This window comes from Acartia tonsa, chromosome 10, assembly GCF_053477335.1.
Source record: "Acartia tonsa isolate MP-2025a chromosome 10, ASM5347733v1, whole genome shotgun sequence".
Taxonomy (NCBI): domain Eukaryota; kingdom Metazoa; phylum Arthropoda; class Copepoda; order Calanoida; family Acartiidae; genus Acartia; species Acartia tonsa.
Genome location: NC_137269.1, coordinates 37,533,410 through 37,558,293, shown reverse-complemented (window position 1 = coordinate 37,558,293; position 24,884 = coordinate 37,533,410). Strand labels below are relative to the sequence as shown.

Below are 24,884 nucleotides of genomic sequence, written 5' to 3'. Positions count from 1 at the left end.
CTTCTACTATCATCAAGAAGATTCCATCCTGGTTCCTGTGATTTTTATGCATAAATATATTTCTAAATAATAAATATTTTAGTAAATATAATGCATAAAAATAATATACAATTTTCTCCAAATAACAAACTCAATAATAACCCCACACACAAAGATGTTACCTGAGCCTAATTATGTTGCGCCTCTATACCCCACCCCCTCTCTCCCGCTGCCAAGTTTCCCATCCAAGTCCTACAGATGTCAACAACAACCTACCGTGTCAACTTTCATATTTATATTGATCTGCTTTGTGAAAAAGGAAAACATTTGGGGCTCCAGAATCTCCCCAATTGCTCTTTCCTTTTTATGCTAACTCTCCATTTGTTTTTATACATTTGGATACTTGAGGCTTTGTAGCTGGGCCTTTTTCATGCACCTGTATGAAGCTTTATAAATCTGCTACAAGATTCTTGCAGCTGACTGGCGGCTGCCTTAAAAAATGTAGTTTCTTCATTTTTTAAGTCCTCAACAATCCACAGAGACCTTGGACTGTGGCCCTCCAAAACCCTACAGTCTCCAACCTCCACCCTGCTTACTATCTACATATCAACTCAACCATATATCAAACTTGCTAATATCATAAAGTGAAAAGTGGAAAAATAAACCACTAAACAAGCTAACCAATGATCTAACAAACGAACGTGCTTATAACTGAAAAACTAGTACTTTGTAATACTATCTTTAACTATTAAATAATGTATTAATCTAATATGTACTAATTTAACCTAACATACTAACAAAACAATAATCATAACTTTTTTTACTTTGTATATTGTTTCATTTAATGAAATAAATATTCTAAATGATATACATCCCCATGGATGATTACCAAATTACCCCTTCTGTATATTACAATTAGTGGTAGAAACGTTTGATTAATCAAAATTCAATAATAGTCCCCAAAGTTGTTAAGCCAACAAAAAGAAAACGCTATTAAAAATCATTGAGGCTAGTGTAACAAACATCCCAATGTCCCCTCCCTCCCTAAAGTTAAATAGACATTTTAACTAGAAGCTATAGGTATTACTCGGGGCGAAAATCAATCATTTTATTAAGTCTTAATTTAGTCAGCCTACTCGTTTTTAGTAAAATCCAGTGATCTAAAGGGATAAGACAATGGCCGATAAATTGATGTAAATACCCAATTAGGATACACAAAATTATTCCTTCTTTAGGTAACAATTAGTGGTTAAAACATTTTGACTAATGAACCAAATAATAAGAAAAATTTGGGAACTAGTGTAATAAACAGCCCAAAACCTGGTAATAGCTATCTATTTACTAATTTTAGACAAGAAAAAAAAAACAATTTCATGAGGTCTGTTTGCAGTCAAATTATTCTGAAACAAGAGGAAAAATATTTTCGAACTAAGATATAATTATTAATTAATCATAGAATGAGATATTTAAATGTCTTCTAAATGAAAATTACCTTTTGTTTATTTTGAAATTGAATTCATAATCATAATTTAAATGCGATGATAAGAAATAGCTTAATTAATAGATTTTCAAACAAGACAACTACTGGCTAATGATATGAACTGTAATGGGGCGTTGAGGTTTCAATGAAAATGATGCATTACAGACAATTTTCTACGAATATTAAAATAAAAATTCCAGTTTTGTTAGACCTGGCCTTCGGCCCCTCAGGGCTAAAACAACAACTGTTTTAATCTTATAATTTTTCATTTTGATAACCGCGGAAAGCTGTCTGTAATACGAAGCGAAAAAAAACTATCTATTCCAAATCCTCTTATGCCGACTTAACCGTCTACTGTACTAATGAACACAAGTTCAGATCAGGGATCTAAAGGGATAAGACAGTGGCCGATAAATTGATGTACATACCCAGGAATCAACCCTTTCTGTAGAATACAAATAGTGGTTGAAATATTTGGACACTAAACTTAATAAACCAACCAATCAAAATTTAATAAAAGTCCCCAAAGTTGAAAAGCCAACGAATAAGAAATATTTTTTTTATAAAAGTTTGGGGACTAGTGTAATAAAAAGCCCAATGTCCCCTCCCTCCCTGCCAATATTTATCTTTTATTCTGGTTTATTAATACCCTATTCATCATGCAACCTTTTTCTTATAAGCTTCAATCAGTCAGTAGCGTAGCTGCTTTATACTTGTCTGTCCGTCCGCCAGTAAGTCAGTTGATAATGCTTAGAGGGATATTTTCTCAGTTGCTATTGTAGATAGACAGCTCATATGTTTACTGAATATTTCTATGAAACATTCGCATTTGATTAATACAATGTTTTGTCCGTCTGTGCATCGGTAATGCTTCAAATTAATTAAACCTTATTTTAAATAGGTTATGTGAATTTTTAAGACATAATACCAAAATAATACATATCTCAACTACTACTAACCCCATTACAAAGCTTAATCTACTTCATTTCTATGTATATTGTTTATTTTATAATTTTTTTTTATTATTCTTTTCTTTATAATGACAATGAAAATCTGTTCTGTAACCCATATTGTCAGTTTATCCACTCCATGATTTTTATTCTTCGCTTAAATTTATCTTTAGGTTCAAACAAAAAATATTCTTAACGCACTTTTGGAAACTAACATACTTGTCTATAAAGCTGCTTAACTAAGCAAGCCTTGAAACTAACATATGATGATGACGAGAAAATAAAAATAAAAAAAACATAAATTTTCAGGGAGGGAGGGGACATTGGGCTATTTATTACACTAGTACCCAAAGTTTTATTATTCGTTTGCTTAACTTTTTGATTGTTTGGTTCATTAAGTTGGGTATCCAAACGTTTCAACCACTAATTATAATCTACGGAAGGGGTAATTTTATATATATCATTATTGGGAATGTAAAATAATTTATCGGCCATTGTCTTATCCATTTACATCCCTGAAAATTCTTTTCTTAAAATGAAAACTCGGATTTTATTACAAGAAATGTAAGTTTTATTTTAATCTTATTTGAGTTTATACTTATATAATGAACAAATGCTGATTAAGCTGATTTACAATTTATTGCTTTGTCTAATATTAATTTAAGTGAGAAAAAATAAAAAATTATTATAATAACAGTTATAAAATATTTTTCTTTAAAGTTGATTTAAAAATTGCAATTTTGCGATATTTTTACTTTTTAAACAGCTTTACCGATAAAACAAAAAAGCTTGTAATGTTGTTTTTCAATAACTACTTAGCCAATTGAGTTCTCTATTTTATTGAAGCTTCTAATAGGAATCAGGATGGTATAGGGCTATTTTTTCTGCTTTCTTTAACCCTTTGAATACAGAGCTCCTAGATACTTGGGGCGCAACCGCAAATATTTTATAGTTGAGTAATAAAAAAACTTTAAAATTTTGTAGGGGAGCGGTCTTTTTTTAGGGGCGATTTCTCTTGGGAGGGTGTAGATCCCCGGATTTAAGAGAAGCTACAATGTAAAGGAGAACCATATCGGTTTAGTGGTTAGGGAGATCCTTCTATGAACACAAACAGACAGACACAAATCCTGTTACTTTATTATGAGGATATTAGAATAATGAATGTTCTTATTGAATTATTTTGGTTATTATATTATTTTGTATTCTACTTCCTATTTTTTACTTTAACCCTGGAAAACACAAAATAATGTATAAAAAATCTCTATAATGCACAGTGAAAGGAATCGATATATTATTACTTGGATGTTGCACCAGTTTTTCATGTACTCTGATAAAATGATGCTCACAGCTGGCTAAAATAAAGATATCACCCTCATTACCCTCCCCCTTCCCTCCCTTCTTACTGGATGAACGAACTGACCAATACATAAGGCCTAAATAAGCAACCTTAGTTGATGACAAATTTTCCCCCTGTCAATATATCCAAGTATATCCTATATCCATTGTGAGAGGACGGGTTTTTGCATTTTTTCTGTGCACACATACATATATACAAAAGCAAGTATTCAAGGGGGGGGGTGGGGCAAGGTCGATGATTTGACATTTTTGCACTTTTTTCAGGGGTGTATATATGCACAAACCCCCCTTTTTGCTTTACCCCCCCCCCCCTCATAGATTAGGAGGGAGAAGGAAATGTTTGTAAAAATATTTATCCCTGGATTTTATTGAAAAGCTTGGGTGGATATTTAGTATCTTACTTTCTTTTCTTCAGCATTACCATTGCAAATCAACTTAGCCCCCCCCCCCCCTTTCAATCCGGGAGGGGGGGGGGGGGGTTGGAACATTGGGCTGTTTATTACACTAGTCCCCAAAGTTTTATACTAAGGTTTTCTTATTCGTTGGCTTAACAACCTTAAATATCAAGAAAATTCTCATCGTATTAAAAACAGTTTCCCGCAGATATCAAAAATAAAAATAATTGCAAGATTCAAACCAGTTTTGTGGCCCCTCGGCCAGGAATAACTAATTTCATGATTTTTATTTTCATCTCCGTGGAAAATTGCCTTTAATAAGATGCTATACTATGTCAGAGAACCGGTTCTATTATAGCGGATATTCATCGGTTTCAAAGCCATACTGGTAAATATATTTTCTAAATTACAATTTTCTCTGTGATATGATAAAATACAGACAATAAAAGTTATATAGACTAAAACATTAGGCTAAAAACCTTTCCATTAATATTGTTTTATCGCCCATAAAGTATGGAACTAAAACTAAGGGATAAGACAATGGCCGAAATATTTATGTACATCACCAATGATAATACACAAAACTACCCCTTCTGTTATTAGTTGGAACGTTTATACACTCAACTTAATGAAACAATAAAATCCAATTAAAGTCCCCTAAGTTGTTAAGTCAACGAAATAAGAAAACATTATTATAAAACTTTGGGGACTAGTGAAATAAACAGCCCAATGTCCCCTTCCTCCCTGACTAAAACAAAATTATCTCCCCTTTTTTTTGTTTGGTAGCGGAGCTACTCTTTATGAGTTGTTTATCATCTTAACTTTGATTACGAATACGGCTAGCTAATACTTCATTTAAATTTCTAAACCCGTTGGACATAAACATTCTTGTTTGATTAAAAATTTTCTTAATCAAAGGCTTTAGTTCATTGTTTTCAAAGAATAGAGGAAGGTTTATTTTCTCAATTAATTCTATCTTTAAGAATGTGTTAAGAGCTAAATTATTCAATACAAAATTATAATAATAATCCCTTTATTATAGCTGATTTTTGTGCATTTTTTGCTATTAAGGAAATCTAAAGAAATAAATTCTACATCCATATAAAATACTTTTAAAATACCAGAAAATGCAAGATACGGAATATGTAGGGAGGGAGGGGACATTAATTTGTTTATTACACTAGTCCCACAAGTTTACTTATTCATTGGCGTAACAACTTTGATGACTTAAATTTTGATAAGTTGGTTCATTAATTTTAGTGTCCAAACGTTTCATTCAACCATTAATTGTAATCTACAGAAAGGGTAATTTTGCTTCATTATAAGGGATGATTGTACATCAATTTATGTGCCATTGTCTTATCCCTTCAGATTCCTACGAAATCAAACAACAAATGCAAAATCATTGAAATAATACTAAAATTATTGGAAGATGTATTTTATAAGTTTAAGCAACCAAGTTACCTAAAAAGGATTAAAATACATAAAAGAATCCAAGGAAAAGTTAAGAAAATAAGGTTTCTTTGCATAACCCACGTTTTATTTTTAATAAACCAAACACGTGACCTTCAGGGATCTAAAGGGATAAGACAATGGCGGGTAGATTGATGTACATCCCTAATGATGCTACACAAAAATACCCCTTCTGTAGATTACAATTAGTGGATGAAACGTTTGGATACTTAGCTAAATGAACCAACCGATGAAAATTTAATAAAAATTCCTTAAGTTGTCAAGGCAACGAATAAAAAAACATTATTATAGAACTTTTGGAACTAGTATAATAAAAAGCCCAATGTCCCCTCCCTCCATGCGTGACCTTATAATATTTGGTTCATATTTTAATTTCTAGAAAATTAAGTTAATAATCTAACTATATTACCAAAATAGAGGTAAACTTATAATTGGATAATTATTTAATTTTAATTAATTTTGTGCATTAAATAACAACTTAGATAACATCAGTGAGTTTCGAAACATAAAGTACTAAGTAGTAAGCTTTTTAGTCTAAAGCGAAAGATTTCAAATAACCGTTAAACCGATATTGTTCTCTATTACAGCAAAGCCTCTTATAGGGATAGTTTATTTTGCTATTTAATTTTGGGTAGGGTATCTACCCCCCTCCTTAATAAGGGCTCAGTCGAGAGTTAGATATAAAATTCCATATAGCAGAAAGATCATTGTGTGAAATTTAATTTTAATGTCCAAACTTTTCAACCACTAATTTTGGCTAAAATTGCCTGTTTGACAGCTATTGTAGGTACAGCAGGTTCAATGCCATTTAGTTGGTACTACGTTTCCCTATCGTGTAAGTATTCAAGACGACATTTGATGTGCAAATGCCGCTGTGATGTGTGATTCTCCCGACGGAATAGGCCAAACCAAATTGTTTGGTATGCCAAATTTTTATATACTTACATCGGTGTTTAAATTATCCAATTATGATAAACAAAATTACCTGTTTGACAGCTATTGTAGGTACAGCAGGTTCAGGTACAGAGCCTCCAATGTCCCAACTTGTATCTTGCTTCACGTTCTGACCACCCCAACCATCCTAAAAAAAGAATAAATCGTTATAATAAAGTAACAGGATGTCTGTTTGTTTGTTTATAAAATTCTCTACTAATTTTAAAATAAAAACGTTGATATTAATATTAATTTTGTTAAGGCGCTTTGGTCCCCCTGGGCTAACAAAACTGAAATTAATCTTTATAATCGATTTTAATATCCGCGAAAAGCTGTCAATTATACTATGCTATAAATAACTATTCTTATTTTAAAAGTACAACAGACAAAAAGAAAAGTTATGAGAACCATACCTACATAGTTCTCCAAAGTTTTAATATAACAACATATCATTTAATATTAAAAATAGATCTTTTAGATTAGATATAAAAACTTGATAGAGAATTTTAGTAAGTCATTAGGGTTTTATAATAAAAAAATCAAGTATGACTTGGAAACCGATTATTACCCACAGGAATAGAACCGGTTCTCAGCCACACTAAAAAAAAAACATGTATATTGTATAACCTAGTATTACAGACAATTTTCCACGAATATTAGATCATTTATAGCAGTTTTGTTAACCCCGATTGGCCGACTTTAATATCCGCGGAGAGCTGTCTATAATTCAATTAACAACTTTTCTTTTATATCATACCATTTTCATAGGTTTTGTTTGTAAATATATATGTACAAGGTCGATAATATCCAAAGGTACTATTGTAAAAAAGGACAAGTAGTATGAAAAATCCGCTAAAATAAATAAAAAATACTCTATAATAAACCCTCTAAGAACTGAAATGAAAAGAATAACTGGGCAAATTCTGAGCAAATATTATAAAAAAGTTTTACCACAACTTAAATAAAAGTCATATTCCCAGGGGATATTTTTACCAGGAAGGGAGAGGGGACATTGGGATGTTTATTACACTAGTCCCCAAAGTTTTCTTATTCGTTGCCTTTAACAAATTTGGGGACTTTCTTGAATTTGATTAGTTGAGTGTCCAGAAGTTTCAACCACTAACTGTTACAGAATGGGTAATTTTTGTGCATCAACATTGGGAATGTACAACAATTTATCGGCCATTGTCTTATCCCTTTATATTTCTGCATTTTTACAGAAAAAAAGAAGAAACAAGGATGACAATTTTCAACAATAATCAAAAAGGTTTAGACAATGGCCAATAAATTGATGTACATTCCCGATGTTAATGCACGAAATTACCCCTTCTGTAGATTGCAATTAGTATCGTCTTAATAAACTACCCAAAGTTGTTAAGCCAACGAATAAGGAAATAAGACTTTGGGGATTAGTTTAATATACAGCCCATGGAACCCTCCTTCCTGCCAATGACCAAACAGCTAAGGTTAGCTAAGTTACAAAAACTGAAGAAAAAAATATGAAATCTTTTTTGCATTCTTTTCAAAGATAAAGCTTTGTTTATTTTCATTTTGTTTTGCAACAAACTCAGCAAAGCATGTAATAATATATGTACATGTCATAAAAAATAAGAACTTTTTATGTCAACGACTTAAAGTGGCTTAATGCCTTAATTAGCGGGAGGGTTTTGTTTACTCCCCTCCCAATTTACAACAAGGATGACTGCATACATAAAAGCGAAACTGAACAAATCAGAATAAGAAACTATAACGAAGAAACAATATCATATAGAAAATTCGATTGGAATCTTGTGCAATAGCTTGAAAATAAGAGTTGCTTAATATGTAAATGTCTCTTATTATACAGAAGCGTTGCTTACGGACGGAGACATGCATGGAAATGGGATTTATTTTTCAGCCATTGCCTCTTCCCTGAATCCCTGATAATTAGCGAAAGATATGACAAGCAAATCTTTTTAAAAATCATAAACAGTTTTTGTACAGTTTACATATTATATGCCTTTGAAATTTCTAGACAAATGCATAGACTTAAATTATTTGTTGGATTATTTATTATAGTTTATATCAAATACTTGTAATGAAGTTTTTTTGTTTAAAAAATAAAAATAAAATGATCTCTGTCTGTGTGTCTAAGTCTATACAGAAATACTGCTTATGGTTCTCCTTTACAGTGTAGCTTCTTCTGTAGCTCTTTTTGGGGGAGGGAACAACCATTCTCCCAAGAGAAGTTGACAAAAATAAAAAAAACAGCTGATCTTAATGTGCCCCTAGAGGCCTCTAGGGGCGTAGCCGCTAGTATAATTATATATATTGTTTGTCCTTAATAACTAAACACACACTTCAAAATAAATGCACAAAACCCACCCCCCAGCATACACACACACACACAAACACGTATGATCAAATTAAATTATAGTTTGGCACTTTGCTATGTGTATGCCATTGCAATTATTATAACAGGACTTGATGTCATTCAGAAACTAAATTCTCCAGGAATCTACAGGGATAAGATAATTGCCGAGAAATTGATATACATCCCCAATGATGACACACAAAATTACCCCTTCTTTAGATTACAATTAAAATTGAAACGTTTGTAAAAATTAAAATTCAATTTTCTATAGGTTGTAATACTTAAAGAAACATGTTTTAATGGCTTTCAAGAAATTGCCCCCCAAATTAAGATTTTTTCTTAATTAATATATCCTAACCCCTTTCAAATCTTCTAAATAGGACAAATTTAATTTAGTAGTAAAGTTTATTTTGCTAAATATTTGTATATTTCCGATATAAATTGACTTAAAAATGACAATATTATAAATTGTATTTCCAGATATATAAAATACCTATGGCCTCATTTCCTTAGCAACAATGTTATATTTTGAAAAGGTGTCACAAATCTTCAGGGGGGGAGAGGATCATGGCGCTTAAAATATTCTTTTTTTATAAAGAAGAAATGAGGGAGATAAGAGGAGATGAGAAGTGGAAAATAAAACCCTAAAAAAAAGAGATTTATAATCCCTCATTTTTATGACGTCACATGGCTGATTTTTGAGATACTTTCTCCCACTACACCGAAACGTCAATCTGTAGTTTGAAACGTATAGATCTTTAATATAGACGGCTGAAATTTTTCGTGAAGATTTCCTATACCAATGAGCACCAATTACATAATTTACTTGGTACGTTCGTCTGTCGATCATGCTACAAAAGAACATTATCAAGATTGTCATGTTTTCTTCCAATAATAATAAAATTCGACAAAACTTGATTTATAGAAATTTTGGGGAATTTATCGTCTATTGTTCTATCTAATGGCAGGGAAAATTAGATTTCTTGTCAATATGATTTTATATGTATAAAAAGGCTTTTATAGTCTCGGATCTCGCTAAGCGCTGAACCTATATCTATAATACAAAGTAGAACGATGCCTGTCCGTCTGTCTGTCTGAAGCTTAAGATCTCGGTAACCACTGAACCGATTGGGCTCTACTCTTCAGGGAATATACCTACTGGTCCTGTGGTGGTTTTAAGATATTTTCTTGGGGGGTTGGACACCCCTAACCCCCCCAAAAACAAAAAAAACCTTATTTTTTATTTTGCTCTGCTACAGGCTGCCGCAGAAGCCCTTTATTATTTTTTATTCCAGCATTTATTTTGAATGAAAGAATAGCAACATTCTCTCACTAAAAACAATAAATATTAATTTTTTTTTATCACCTCTTGGGGCAAAGCCCCTAGAGGCTAGGGGCGAAGCCGCTAGTAGTAATAAAAGGTAATAAAGAATGATTATTTGAACTTATAAAGTGATCTATTTTTTTAAATCAAGAATAAACAAATATTAAAAGGATGCTTTTGACCTTAAAAAACAATTTTCAATAAACTTACTACATTTTCCTACTTGTATTTATCGGATTATAATATAAGGGAACACTTTCAAGGATTAATAAGACAATGGCCGATAAATTGATGTACATCCCCAATGATTATACGCCAAACTACTTCTACTGTAGACACTTCAAAATTCAATAGACGTTCCCAAGGTTGTTAAGCCAACGAATAAAAAAAAAGTTATTACAAAACTTTGGGGACCAGTGTAATAAACAGCCCAATGTCTCCTCCCTCCCTGGAACACGTTGATCAATATCGAGAGAAAATACAGGAATTGGAAAAATAATGGGATATCGAAAAATGAAAAAATTGCCGGCCGAACAGAAAATAAATATGTTCTCATAATTTTTTTTATACAATTTTATTAATTTTTTTCTATCATTACCTAGTCAAATACCTAGTAAGTAAACATATTTTAATAAATAAAATATCTACCTAGTCAGGGGTGTATATTTTCGCAATTAGTTTACCCCCCCCCCCCAATCTCCATTTTTAGTAATAATACATTAAAATTCTTTATTTATAATTACTTCCAATTCTTAACAGCTTACCGCGGATATAAAATGTACAATATTGAAATTAAGACCATTTTTTAAGCCCTGAGGTGCTGAAGGCACGAGCTAAAAAAACTGGTTTTATTCTTATGGGTGTTCATTTTTAAATTAGTAATAAGCTGGATGTAATACGATGCTAAACAAACATAATTTTTTTGCATGGATGAGAAACGGTTCTAATCCACTGGATATTAATCGGTTTCGAATGAATAAGAGATAACTTATAATACAACCCTGGTCCCTGTAACCAGGGTTTCGGATCCGGATCTGGATCCGGATCCGGATCCGCAAGGATCCGCATATTTTTGAGTCCAAGGATCCGGATCCGGATCCGCAAAAAAATGCGGATCCGGATCCTTAGACTCCAAAAAATGCGGAAAAAATGGAAAAATCTACCTAAATTTATATAAAATCTCAGACATTCTCTTGATGAGAGCCAATCTTTAAAGTTTAGGTTCAGACTTGAAAATTAAAAGTATTTTTGACTTCGAATTAAAGAATAAAATTTTTTTGCAAAATTTGGTGATTTTATTTTTATTGTCAAAGATCCGGATCCTGATCCAGTAGGATCCGGATCCGGATCCGCACTGACCAAATTTTGAGGATCCGGATCCGCATAAAATCAATGCGGATCCGAAACCCTGCCTGTAACTAATATTAAGGAGAAAAAATAACTTACTGGGGAGTAGAGAGCTTCGCGGAGGGAGTTAAGCACCTCAATTGGTTTATTGGCAGCACCGTTGGGAGTCGGTTCGGGTTGGGGCGGCAGCCCTTTGCCCGCCGCGGCCGCCCAAGAGGTAGATCCGCCGACGGCCGACGGTGGCATAGCGGGGGCAACCGAATTATTGGCGGTCGGCTGCTGCTGCTGAGAAGTCATCACATTGGCGGCAGATACTCCAACGACGCCGCTAGCCGCCGAGCTAACGGGTCCTCCACCTAGCCCCCCGCTGGAGTTGAGCAACTTTTGGTTTGACTGGCCGAGGTCATCGCCTCCGGCGTTTGGGCCGCCAGGCGCGTTTCCGCCGCCGAGGCCGTTTGAGGAGGCGGAGCCCCAAGCGCCCGCACCGTTGTTGGGCGGTGGGGCGCTGCCCCAGGCACCGGTACCGCTACTGTGGACAGAGGAGGAGGGTGGCGGGCCCCAACCAGAGGTGCCGTTCGAGATTGCGGAGGTTTCGCCGGGCAGGGGAGCCCCGCCCCTGAGCCCACCCCCGGGAGGTAGTTTCCAGCCGTGGAGAGGTTGGACATAATCCTAAATAATAACAACAGTTAAATAAGCACAAAATTTTTAAATATGGCTTCGAAACCGATCAATATACGCTGCAATAGAACTGGTTCTAAGCCATACTACAAATGTATCGTATCGTATTATATCCAGTTTTCTACAAACATAAAATGTATTGAACAATCATAATATCAAAATCAGATGTGTTAACCCGTGCCTTCGGCATATCGGGGCTAACAAAATTTTTTTAAATCTTTATCTAATTGAACATTTTTATATCCGCAGAAAACTGTTTATTATACGATGCGATGAATAACTAGGTAGCTATTAACATATTTTTAAAATATTGCGAAAATTATAAATCATCATTTTAGGAGCGTAGCAACTCTGTAGTAGTATTATCACCTGAGAAAGACGGGTTTTGTTAGGCTTGGGCTTTGAACATTCACCAGTTGACGTAATAACAGGACTTGTTGAGGTCATTGTATTGGAGGAGGGGCCAGCACTGGGGGGACACTCTGACAAGCTGGCGGTCACAGGTTCACAGGCAGCACACTGGAACAACAACAAATACTTTATGCACTAACTTTTTTATCTTGAGTTTCAGTGTGTCTGTCGGTCTGTAATGCAAATAAGAGCCAATTGAACAATAAAAATTGGGGATAAAAGTAAGGATGGAGGAAACATTGGGCTGTTTATTACACTAGTCCCCAAAGTTTTATAATAACGTTTTCTTATTCGTAGACTTAAAGTAACAGAATGTTTGCTTGTTTGTACCGACGGATCTCGCTAATCTATGAACCGATATGGTTCTCCTTTACAAGTAGCTTCTCATATGTTCAAAAAGGTCTATGGCTATTTTAGTGGAGGGTACCATGCACCACCATCCCAAGAGAAATCGCAAAAAAAACCGCCTGGTGGATAAATTTTTTTAAACAGCTGATTTTGACATACATTGAAAAGAAAACATTTTACGTGCCCTTAGAGGCTTCTAGGGGCATAGCATAAAAAAATTAAGTATTGGGTGCCTGGGAGCAGCCAGGTGTGCTGGAGGAGGGAGTGGTGGGAGTTGTTGTGGCGGTTGATGATGGGAGGGTGTCACACCCATACACATCAATGGAAGAACAATTGGTATTGGAGATTGCATTTGTGTAGCCCTGAAACAAAAAAAATAGCATTAATACTTCAAATTCAATAAAGGTTAGAAATATTGGTGCTTGCTTACATGTGAAGACCGGAGCACCGAAAACCCCCCCCCCCCCGCTTAGTTTTGACAAAAATCAAAAATAAGGGGGGCGGGGTAGTTTTTTAACCCCCCGCTTAGTTTTGACAAAAATCAAAAATAAGGGGGGGGGTAGTTTTTACCCCCCCCCCCCTTAATTTTGAAGAAAATTAAAACCTTTTACTGGCCAAAGTCAATAAATAAGGAAATTATGCCACAAAACATGAATATCCCTGTAATAAGGTTTCCCCTCTGGTATACTGGATTTTCTTGATATACCTCACTCAACTTTCTGGCGTGTTGTAGTGAAAAAACTACCCCCCCCCCCTTATTTTAGATTTTCTTCAAAATTAAGGGGGGGGGTTAAGTCTTTGCCTTGCTGACCACTTTTCCTCCTTGCCGTTTTCCAGACATTAAAAAACTACCCCCCCCCCCCCTTATTTTTGATTTTTGTCAAAACTAAGCGGGGGGGGGGGGGGGTTTCGGTGCTCCAGTCTACCACATGTAAGCAAGTACCGAAATATTGTCGAGAAAAAATTATGGGTGTTTATTCTGCACAAAATTAATTTTTTTCCTAGGCTGCAAAATATTCTATAGCTCCCCCCCCCCCCCCCAATTATTGGCCTAAGGAGGGAGAAATAATATAATAATATTTTTAGTAGGTACTCTTTATTTTATTTATTTTTTTACCCCAAGTGTTTTCCCCAAGCATAGGGGAAAAGAATATTTTCAGAACTATATATTTTTCACCCCCCCCCCCCTCTCCTACATATCTTTTTTGTTTTGTCCCTTTAGCAGGGGATCCTAACCCCTGAAAAAAGCTATTAAAATTCGGGAAGAAATTTTTTAAAAATATAATTTCCACAAAAAAATCTACAAAGCTTACCATGGCTCGTCTATTATTATCAGTATCTTGTTCAGTATCATTATTTTTTATAACATCAGTAGTAGTAGTAGTAGTAGTTTGAGGTCCAGAGGTTAAGGCGGACATCTGACCGCCTAGCGGCGGACAACCGCCGGCGGTAGGGGACGGCGGGGAGACAACACAGCTGACTATCACAGATTTCTGGTTAAGGTTGGCGGCTGAGTGGCTGACCGGCACAGCTAGACCGAGACAGCGCTCGCCTGATAAGGAGTTAAAGAATGACGTTTTTGATACTTAAAGTTAGTGTAATTTAACAGCCATAAAGAGGTTTTCTAAGTGTAAGAGTCTTACCATTCAATTGTTCTAACAATTATTGATTGAAACGTTTGGACACTCAACTGATTGAACCAACCAATTAAAATTCAATACCCAAAGTTGTCAAGCCAACGAATAAGAAAACGTTATTATAAAACTTAGGGGACTAATGTAATAAAAGCTTGTTGTCTCCTAGCTCTGCAGCTTTTTCAAAACTAAAAATTACCCCACTTCGTTAAATGACCTTTTTTAACGCCTTTTGCAAGTAACATGGTGACATGTTTTGATTTTTTCTCGCCCTTTTGCTCATAACGTCACAAAATTGAAAGAGTAGCTGCGCTTCTATTCATTTCACTTTCTCTTTTTATTCTGTCACTAGCGGCTACGCCCCTAGAAGCCTCTAGGGGTACTTAAGGTAGGAGGGGGGAAATTCGACCTCTTCCCATTTTAAATTTGAGTTTCAAAAGAGTAAAAAAAAATATTTTTTTAGGGGGAGGGGGTGAAGACACCCTCCCCAAAATAGTTTAAAACCTTCCCAGGACCTATAAGAAGCTTCACTGTAAAGGAAAGCAATATCGGTTCAGCGGTTAGCGAGATCCTTCGGGACAGACAAAAAACGCTTACTACTTTATATAATAGGATAATTATTATTATTGTATTTTATCCAGCTGTAGCAAAAATTGGATTAAACTGGAAAACTAGAATCAAGCATGGATGGAGGCAGGGGACATTAGGCTGTTTATTATACTAGTCCCCAAAGTTTTGTAATAACGCTGTGGCATAACAACATTGGGGACTTTGTTTGGTTGGTTCACTAAGTTCAATGTTTAAACGTTTCAACCACTAATTGTAATCTACAGAATAGATATTTTAAGGTATCATCATTGGAAATGTACATTAATTTATCTACCATTGTCTTATCCCTTAAATTCCCTGAGAAGAAAGGCAATATTGCATTACACTGTAATTTTAAGTAAAATAAATAATTCAATGATTTCCTACTTTATCTAGTTTTTTTTTCAATTTACAAGAATTTCCAATCAATCATTCACATTGTAATGTTTTAACTATTAAGGTCAGCTGCCAAAAGGGATAAGACAATAGCCTATAAATTGATATCAATCCCCAATGATGATACATAAAATTACCCCTTCTATTTAGCTCAATTGGTGGTTGAAACATTTTGACACTTAATTTAATAAACTAACCAATCAAAATTTAATAGAAGTCCCCAAAATTGTTAAGCCAACGAATTAAAAACGTTCAAACTTTGGAGACTAATGTAATAAACAGCCCTGGTTTTAAATGCTTTTTGCCTGTCGTAAGTTTTTTTTATAAAATCGTCGTTTTTTTTTTAAATATCGTCATTCTTGCCTGACTGCGAGGGAATGTCGTAGTCCGGGATGGTCTGCTGCTTGCAGCCCGCATCTGCCATTAATTGACTGGCGGCAGACAGAGGCGCAGCAGCGGACACACAGCCGCAGACAGAATAATCTCCTGACTGAGGCATTGAGGATTCCTGAACAAAAACGGAATATTTGTGAATTATTTGCCGAATATTTGAACCATGGAAAGAAAACGAAGTAGCGAGTTCCGTCGTATTTTCACAGATTTTTATAGGTTATCTTAGTTTAGGTAAATGATATTGATTGCCCCGCAGGGTTAGAAACAGGAAAAAAGCTACTGTGAAAATACGACGAAACCCGCTACTTCGATTTCTTTCCATGATCCGAAAATGTTTATTTCTTAATTACACTATTTTCAAAGTATTTTACCCAATTAATTTTCATAAACATTGACTTGATTAAAATACAATAGGGGAAAATCAGCACACAAAAAAATCTACTAAATACCTGCTAGACAAATAGCAAAAAACAACGTTGGAGGGGGAAAATTATCCCATGAGAAAGAGAGGGGGGGGGGTACAGGGGGATCGATCAAACCAAAGAAATTGGAGCAAAGAAATGAATTTACATTAATAAAATTTTAAGCATTTCTAGACAGAGTTAACTTTTTATATATTACCAAATAATTAAGACTTTTATTTTGTGTCTGTCTAATTGGTTGCTAAAGAGTACAGGAAAATACGTACAGCTTCGAATTTTACCCCAAAAAAGTGAAGAAAATGGTTTTATTTTTTAGGCTTGTAATCCTATTTTTTGTCTGTAGTCAAGGATCTCGTGAACCGCTGAACCGATATGGTTCTTCTCTACAGGGTAGCTTCTCACAGGTCCATGGAAGGTTTAAAGCTATTTTCGGGGGAGAAACACCAGCTTCCCAAGAGCAATCACCCAAAATTCAAATGGCGAAAAAATTTGAGAGCTCTACTGTTTTACAATATTATTTTTTTGTTCAAAATGCAACTATGCATCACCCTTCTCTTTGTGTATGAAAGAGATAAACTCTGAATCCTTCTAAGAAAAGTTCTTATTCTAGCAATAGATTTATTATTACTTGGATCTTACACCAGATTTTTATATTCATTTATCTTTAATCCCATCCCCTACCCTCCTACTGTAAAAACGGCCTGACCAATAAATACGATTGAATATTATATAGCAACCTAAATTAACAATTTTTCTTTTGTCATAATATCCATGCATATTCTATATCCATTATACTAGCCAAGGCCACCTGTAATTACCTCTCTTATTCAAAACTTTATATCCAATAACATAACTTTTGATAAAGATAAGCTAGTTATTATCACTTAATTAGGGTTTTCTTAACTCAAAGCGTGCACATTTTTTAAAGCGAAGCATTTCTATAATTAGGGTCATCATCCGTCCGTCCATTTGAATATTGATTCATATTACACCAAGGTACAATGTTATAAGCAAAGCATCTCTAAAATCAAGCCCTAAAAATGTAAGTATGTACTGAAACATTATCCTATATTTAAGCAGTTTTGTTTCGATTTTATACATTTAATTTATGCTTATTCAGTTCTGGCAATCCACAACTGTTAATGTTCGTTTGTCCTACCGTTTCAGAGCTTCGCTTTTATGGATGTTGTCATCCTTGTTTTTAAATTTAAGATAAACTGGCCCCACTTAATTATTTTAAAAAAATAATACTTACGATTTTTTGGGTATGAGTTGTCCCTGTTAAACTAACAGGGGAAGAGGTGGAGACGGGTGTCCCCCCTTGGAGGGTGGGAGGTACTCTACCTCCCCCTTCCAGCTTCGTGATTTCCATGTCTATTCTCCTGAACAGCCGGCAGCGGTCAATTCATTTCAAATTGTTAAAATTAAATTTAAAGTCGCAAGATTTATGTTTGTTTGTCATTCTAAAGCTCAAGATCTCGGTAACTGCTGAACCGGTTAGGTTGTGCCTTTAAACTTTAAAGGTAATAAACCTACTAAATTTTTCATTAAAATCGCCCCTAGGGGCCAAGCAACTTGTTTAATTCTATTACGATTAGCAATTCCGATAGTGAAATTTTTACAGTTTCCAATGAGCTTCAATGAGTGCAACAAGTCACTTGACTTGCAAAGTAGCCCAGCAAAGCATTACCGACCAACAATTAAGAATTAATAAGTACCATACTGCTTTAAAAAAAACTTAGATAAAATTGCTTTGATTATTTGCACACTATAATGCAAGAAGAGTAATAAATTCTTATCAATAATCAAACAAAAACATTATTTTAGCTTTAGCCTTGACAAAACATTTAAATTAATATAAAATAAAATCAAGGATGTATGCGTCCAAAGTTCATTAAACTATGGATATTGCTTAAGAGTAGTCCCGCTACAAAAAAGGTTTGCTTATAAGAGTAAAACAATATAGGGGAAGGGGTTAAATAACTGCATGTCCTCACCCCGTGGACCTAATGCCGACTTTCAATTGGGTCTTTGAATATCAGCCAAAACCGTCGTAAATATTAACACAGCCAAGTGGCAGAAAATAATTTAGAAACAGACAAAAGAGGTCTTTGAAAAAGGAAGGGAGGTAGTTGTCTGTATATACATCTATACTAGGGTGGGTCGATTTAGGACATTTTTTTCTGAGGCCAAAGCGGGGATCTGCACTCAATTTATATAGATATAATACACCTCTGGATGATTTAAAATCTATCCTAAGTCTTAAAACCGCTGACGACCAGACATTCAATTGTATAGCTATTTGTAAATGGGAGTCAAAAATTTATTGAATCAGAACTATGGCTTCATGGTGCTCCCTGGAAATGCCTTGAGGAGCTGAGTCAGGAACTTTTGTCCGTTTCAAAAAATCTCGTTCCTAGCCTGAGAAAATCTAAAAAACCTCTACAAATTGTATAATTCTCAATAAACCTTTAAAAATTTTGGTTTTTTAGTGATTTCTAATTTTAGGAACGAGATATTTTGAAACGGACAAAAGTTCCTGATTCAGCTCCTCAAGGCCTTTCCAGGGAGCACCATGAAGCCATAGTTCTGATTCAAAAAAAATTTTGAATGTCGTCTTTGCATACTAATAAGTAATGAATTATATTTTTAAGTGGTCGTGTTCTAAAACTCAATTTTTTAAAATTCTTTTTCGGTCAGAAATGTTTTTAAGGTTAATTTTATCTGTTGCATATCCCCGCTTTGTCTAATTCCGATATGAACCCACCCTAATCTATACAATAGATCTGTTAATGAATCAACTTTCCTATCACATGCGCGAATATCACCATTGTATTCCAAGCGTGGGTTCTAAAAAGAAAAAGAAAAATTAGTTGACATCACATGTTTTAAATCAGGAGGGGGGGGGGGGACATTGGACTGTAAAGTATACTAGTACCCAAAGTTTTAAAAATTGAGGCAATTTAATATAATCTTGACCTTTGGTTCCAAATATTCAACCAATAATTATAATCTACAGAAGAAAAGCTAATTTTGTTTATCATCATGGTGAAATTACACAATCCATAGTCCATTGTCTTAACCCTCAAGATACCTAGTTAGAATGAGTATCAAAGGATCTAAAGGCATAAGACAATGGGCGATAAATTGATTTACATTCCCAACGGTGATGCACAAAATTAACCCTTTTGAAGATTACAAATAATGGACACTCAACTTAATGAACCAAGAGCCAACCAAAAGTTATTAAGCCAACGAATAAGAAAAAGTTAAAGAAAATTTTGGAGACTAGTGTAATAAACAGCTCAATGTCCCCTTCCTACCCGGTTTTAAGGCCTAATAAAAAAAACTGGTTCTAAACCGTGAAGAAAATTAAGATCCTCTCAGTTTAAAAACTAATTGTCCACCGAAACATAATACAAATTCTTGAATAACTTGGGCCTATGGCAAGCCAGGGCCAATTAATAAGGAAATTGACATTTTTAATGTTAATTTTCGTATCAGTAGACAACTGTCTATCAAACCATGTAAATTTTTATGCCCCTCCCCTCCATTTCATCCCTTTGACAAAAACAAACTATTATCTTGAGAAAAAAAATTAAATAACCATTACAAAAATATAAAACAATAACTTTTATAATATATAACATTTTCTATTTAACAAATATAGGGAGTTATATCACTTTAAAAAATATTAAATTACACATTTATTTTAGTCACTCTTTGACTATTTTTTAAAATTAATACTTAAATATTAATGATTTTGTTATCTTTTGCTAATAACTTTTAATTCATTACTACGCAGTATAAAAAAGTACTTTAAAACCAACGCAACAAATAACACGTACACAAAAAATTAAAGACATTCTTTTAAAAATCACTATTTAACACTAAAAACGATTTACAGTGGTTAAAACTCACTTTATTTGTTATTTAATCCTAATTTAGGACTTTTTGTGTAAGCCTTGGTTGGGTATTTTAGTAGAAATTGTAATATTTTGTTGTTGTGAAACAACCAGGGCTTATGATCAGCCGTGAGGAGTCCGCACTGGGCTGGCACTAGTAGACTAGAGTTAGGTAGACCTCACACATCCCATCCCAGGCAGGAGAGGGAGAGAGAGAAGGAGTTTGAGAGAGAGAGAGATGGAGGGAGTTTGAGAGAGAGGGAGGGGGGAGGAAATCTGGAGAAAGGTATTGCCAGCCATCAGGGCAAGCCAATCAGCTGATCAAAGTATATATATATGTATCATAAAAAACAAAGATGACAAAATCATAAAAAGCTAAAACTAACAGTAATAAAACAAATACATTTTTAATTTAAATAATAGAAGCGCAAGTTTTAATCATCTTAAAAATCACAATTTTGCAGTTATTTTATCCAGTAAAATGTAAACAGCTGTAAAAATAAACTTTCTGGCAATGTTATAGAGCCAATACGTTTTATTTAAATAAATTCATATTAAATAGAGAGATTCTAATATACCTAATTTTCTATAACTATAAATTGTATATAAAGCTATGCTGTTAATAAATACATATATCCCCCCCCCCCCTCTGACATTTATAGCAAAAATACCCCCCCCCCCCCTGTTAGTCCACCCTTTCAAGGATTACTTCCCCATAGAATTTATTTTAAATCTCTTCCTCTTAAGCCATTATTTGTCTTGCCAAATACCCCCCCCCCCCCCTCCTAGCCAAAATAAGAACAAACTGCCAGCTGCCCCCCCCCCCCCCTCCAACCTCTATCTATAATAGCTGCTGAGTAGACAAAAAATCAACTATTAAATTGACTTTCCCCTTCCCCACTCAATTCCTTTTATAAGATTTGACATACTCATAAATCTTTGAATTCAATATCAAAGGAAAAGGATGTTAAATAATAAATGGAAATTTATTAGCATTTATTATTTTTTTAAATATATGACAGCATTTAATAGGGCTACGTCCCAAAAAGGGGTAATAAAACTATCATAAAATGAAAAAAGACAAAAATCTTTTGAAAATATTGCTTCGTCCATAACTATTAGACGTTGTAAAATCAGAGGGGAAAGTCAAAACTAGCAATAACCCAACCCAATGCACATATAAAGCTTCCCTAACTTTGACTAAATCTGTTGATAAAACAAAAAACCTTACTACTTTATATTAATGTAATATACACGAAAACAAGGCCTTTTAAAGAGTTTACAACTATCAAACATGAGTAGTATAATAAAGAAATGGTTTTAGCACTAACAATAGAGAATTTCCCCAAAATTGCATAAAGGGATTTACGGCAGTTCCAGCTGGCCGCCCTGAACGACAGCTTACAAAGCTAAATGGCAGCAGCTTGGAGCAGCTGATCTAGTTCACTTTCAAAAATTCAATAATAAACTTTTATTTAGATATTCATTATCTTCATTAGAATTCTTATTAAAATGAGTAGAATTTGCTGTAAATTTCATATTCAATGGCTTGTCATCAAGAAAAATTAGGAAAAAAGTGAAATTTTTCAAAAATGTCTTTATGAAAAATTTTGACTATACTTCACCGTACAAATATAACTTTTACAACACATCTAACTTAAATATGATACAATTAGTATAATGTCACTCAGTATAACAACAAAACCAACCAGTAATATCACAATTTTCACCGTATTTCAAGCAGGTTTTGGGCTATTTTATATAAATAAACTTACTGTACTGAAATGAAGTGTCATCAGCTGGGAAAAACTGACTGCTGAACGCACAGTCAAGTCTGCACAGCCACAGTTGGTGTGTGTGTGTGTGTCTGCACAGCCACAGTGTGTGTGTGTTAGGAAAGTGAACCCTCACACACCACCCAAATAAAGGTGGGGGAAGGAGACTAACTTTTTAAGGGGAGAAAAGGGAGTTGCAATTCGAGAAAAGGAAGGGGAGTTTAATCAATACAAAAAATAAATACTTTAGAAGACAGCAAATCTTAATGATCATGGAAAGAAATCAAAGTTGCGGGTTTCGTCGTATTTTCACAGTAGCTTTTCTCTTATTTATATCCTCTGCGGGGGGCTGTAGCACTGCGGGGCAATCATTAGTATTTACTTAACCTAACTTAACCTAAAATAATCTTTAAAAAGCTACTCTGAAAATACGATGAAACCCGCAAATACGATTAGTATTCGTTGGACTAGAACCGGTTCACAGGCATTCTGAAAAATTATTTATAGCATTTTTTAACCTAATATAAAAATGTACAATCATAAGATTAAAACCGCGGAAAGCAGTTTATAATACGATGCGAGAAATAAGTATTAACATCTTTGATTTCTCGAAAACAAACATATTTAATTACATTTTTAATTCATTTAAATGCATCAATTAAGCCTTGATAGGCCTTAATTGATATAAAAACAAAAAAAATGACCGAAATGAGGCATATTGGAAAAACGTTAAGAGGACCTGCAACCATTAAAATACAAAAAATTGTCTTTCGATTTTTTTTAGATAATGGTTTTTATCTAATTTAAAATAAAGGGTCATTGAAGGAAAACGAAGTTGCGGGTTTTATCGTATTTTCACTGTAGCTTTTCTCCTATTTGTAGCCCCTGCGGGGCATGTTTTCTAACCTTGTGGGGCAATCTTTAACACTAACCTAACCCAACCTTAAATAACATTTCAAAGCTACTGTAAAAATGCGACGAAACATGAAACTTTTCTTGCCATGTTTCGAAATTTGTTTCTTTTTATTTCATAATCCCATTTTTGCTACAATGTTGAACAACCCTAAAGAAGGTTGTGTGGGAAAGGAGAAAAGGGGGCGGGGGGAGACTTATAAGCGTTCCACCGCCCCGCTGCTCTTGCAAGCTGCTTTGCCCTGAGCAAGGGTCTAAAGACAACCAATCACAGTACCATAACTATACTCTCTATAGCCTATATTGTTCTGTGATTAGCAAGATTACAAACTTATAGAACCAGACCCATGGCTTGCGATGCCTCCAAATAAACAATAGATGGATGGGTACATAGAGGCGTAAATTAAGCTAGATGCGCATTTTTTTGTAAGATTAATTCCAGTTTTGCTAATGTTAGCTCCGAGGGACCACAGGCCCGGGCCAACTAAACTGGTATTGAAATATGATTCTTTTTAGCTTTTGTACACAGTGGTCCTCAAGGCAAAAGAAGTTTGACAAAACCTACCATAAAAACGGACTATATGGCCATCAAATATATACATTGGAGGGCCAGGAACTAATTTTCTTAAAATCATAGCTGTTCCTTCTTGGGGTTTATTCCATTTTAAAGTTAACAGACCAAATTCCCTAAAAAATCAAGGTTGTTTGTCGCGATTTTGTTGCTTTGGATTCAAACCTTTATAACTTTGGCTGTATGAAAGACTCATGAAAGCTAAACCTACCATTGGAAAGCCTATTGAATGACAATTTCAGACATAGCTTTAATTTTTTTGTAGCTTTCTTACTTTTTGCTATACAGGGAAAATTGTAACCAAAGGGAGAAAATTTATTGATAAATCTATTCTCAGAAAGGCTTTCACTAGGGTATTTTGATATAAATTTTTCAGGATTTTTCTTATGTTCAGTGATTCTTTTGATGACAAATGCAAAAAATACACTTTCATACATTTAATTTGGTATATTTGCATTTTTTCTACCTTGTGCCAAAAATTTTTTATAAAAATTATAAGTTGGTGTATATTTTTTTGTCCAAAATTGTACATAAATTTCAGGAATAAATATTAAGAACCATCAATTGCTACATTTTACATGTGTAGTTTTAAATTTCCTATATTTATAGTTGTGTAGGAGCCTCAAAAATGCTAAACCTACCATTGTAAAGCTTGTTAAACACTCTATCCAAATAAATCTACGACTTTAAAAAAAAATTGACTTAAAAGGCTTGCACAGGATTTATGTTAGGTGTAATAAATTTCACCAAAAATGTTTTCTTTCCTACAAAATTTGGAGTAGAAGGGAGGTTACAAAGCAGTAATAGTTATCACATGTCCTGTTTCAACACCAATCTATGGAGGGGGTGTGCCCCCCCCCCCAAAAAAAAATGGTGCAGGGCTTAGGTGCCCCCCCCCCCTCTCCCCCCCTAAAAAGGGAGGGGGGTAACATTTTGTTAGTTGAAAATAATGCAAAACTTAAAAATTTAAAAAAATATTTTTTTCAAAACTCAACAAGATATAACATTCCCCCCCCCCCGGCCCCCCTCCCCTACCCCATATCTATGGAGAATAATTCACAGTTGGGGGAGAGGGGGGGGTACATGCATGAAAAGTGCTGAAATTTATTTTATTTTCCTAAAATATATTTACCCCAGGGGTAACACTTTTATGGGGTGGGGGGGTATTATCTGCTATATATCTTTTTAAAAAAATTAGGGAGGGGGGGTGATTTCAACCCATTCCCCCACCTCCTTAGACATCTCTGGGAATTTTTTTCAT

General features: G+C 34.4%; 2 protein-coding genes across 9 annotated transcripts in view; one reads left to right on the top strand and one right to left on the bottom strand.

Moving 5' to 3' along the window:
- Window positions 1-23,399, top strand: part of LOC145330586 (uncharacterized) — a 377,605-nt gene extending 354,206 nt beyond the window's left edge. Inside the window, exon 24 of the mRNA XM_080175220.1 lies at window positions 23,387-23,399. The gene's annotated coding sequence lies outside the window, so the exon portion shown is untranslated. The remainder of the gene's footprint in view (window positions 1-23,386) is intronic.
- gw (trinucleotide repeat containing adaptor protein gawky) overlaps window positions 1-24,884 on the bottom strand; it is a 59,983-nt gene that overhangs the window by 25,296 nt on the left and 9,803 nt on the right. For 7 of the 8 annotated variants that reach the window (XM_080175214.1, XM_080175211.1, XM_080175213.1 and 4 more), the window contains exons 2-9: window positions 19,269-19,310; window positions 17,716-17,844; window positions 16,009-16,153; window positions 14,341-14,579; window positions 13,261-13,389; window positions 12,638-12,787; window positions 11,690-12,259; window positions 6,619-6,714 (exon numbers count right to left, since the gene is read on the bottom strand). In XM_080175214.1, the coding sequence (XP_080031340.1) occupies window positions 6,619-6,714; window positions 11,690-12,259; window positions 12,638-12,787; window positions 13,261-13,389; window positions 14,341-14,579; window positions 16,009-16,153; window positions 17,716-17,844; window positions 19,269-19,310 (1,500 nt within the window). Of the gene's footprint in view, window positions 1-6,618; window positions 6,715-11,689; window positions 12,260-12,637; window positions 12,788-13,260; window positions 13,390-14,340; window positions 14,580-16,008; window positions 16,154-17,715; window positions 17,845-19,268; window positions 19,311-22,140; window positions 22,232-24,884 lie in introns of those variants that run through there. The other variant, XM_080175216.1, reaches the window with a different exon arrangement.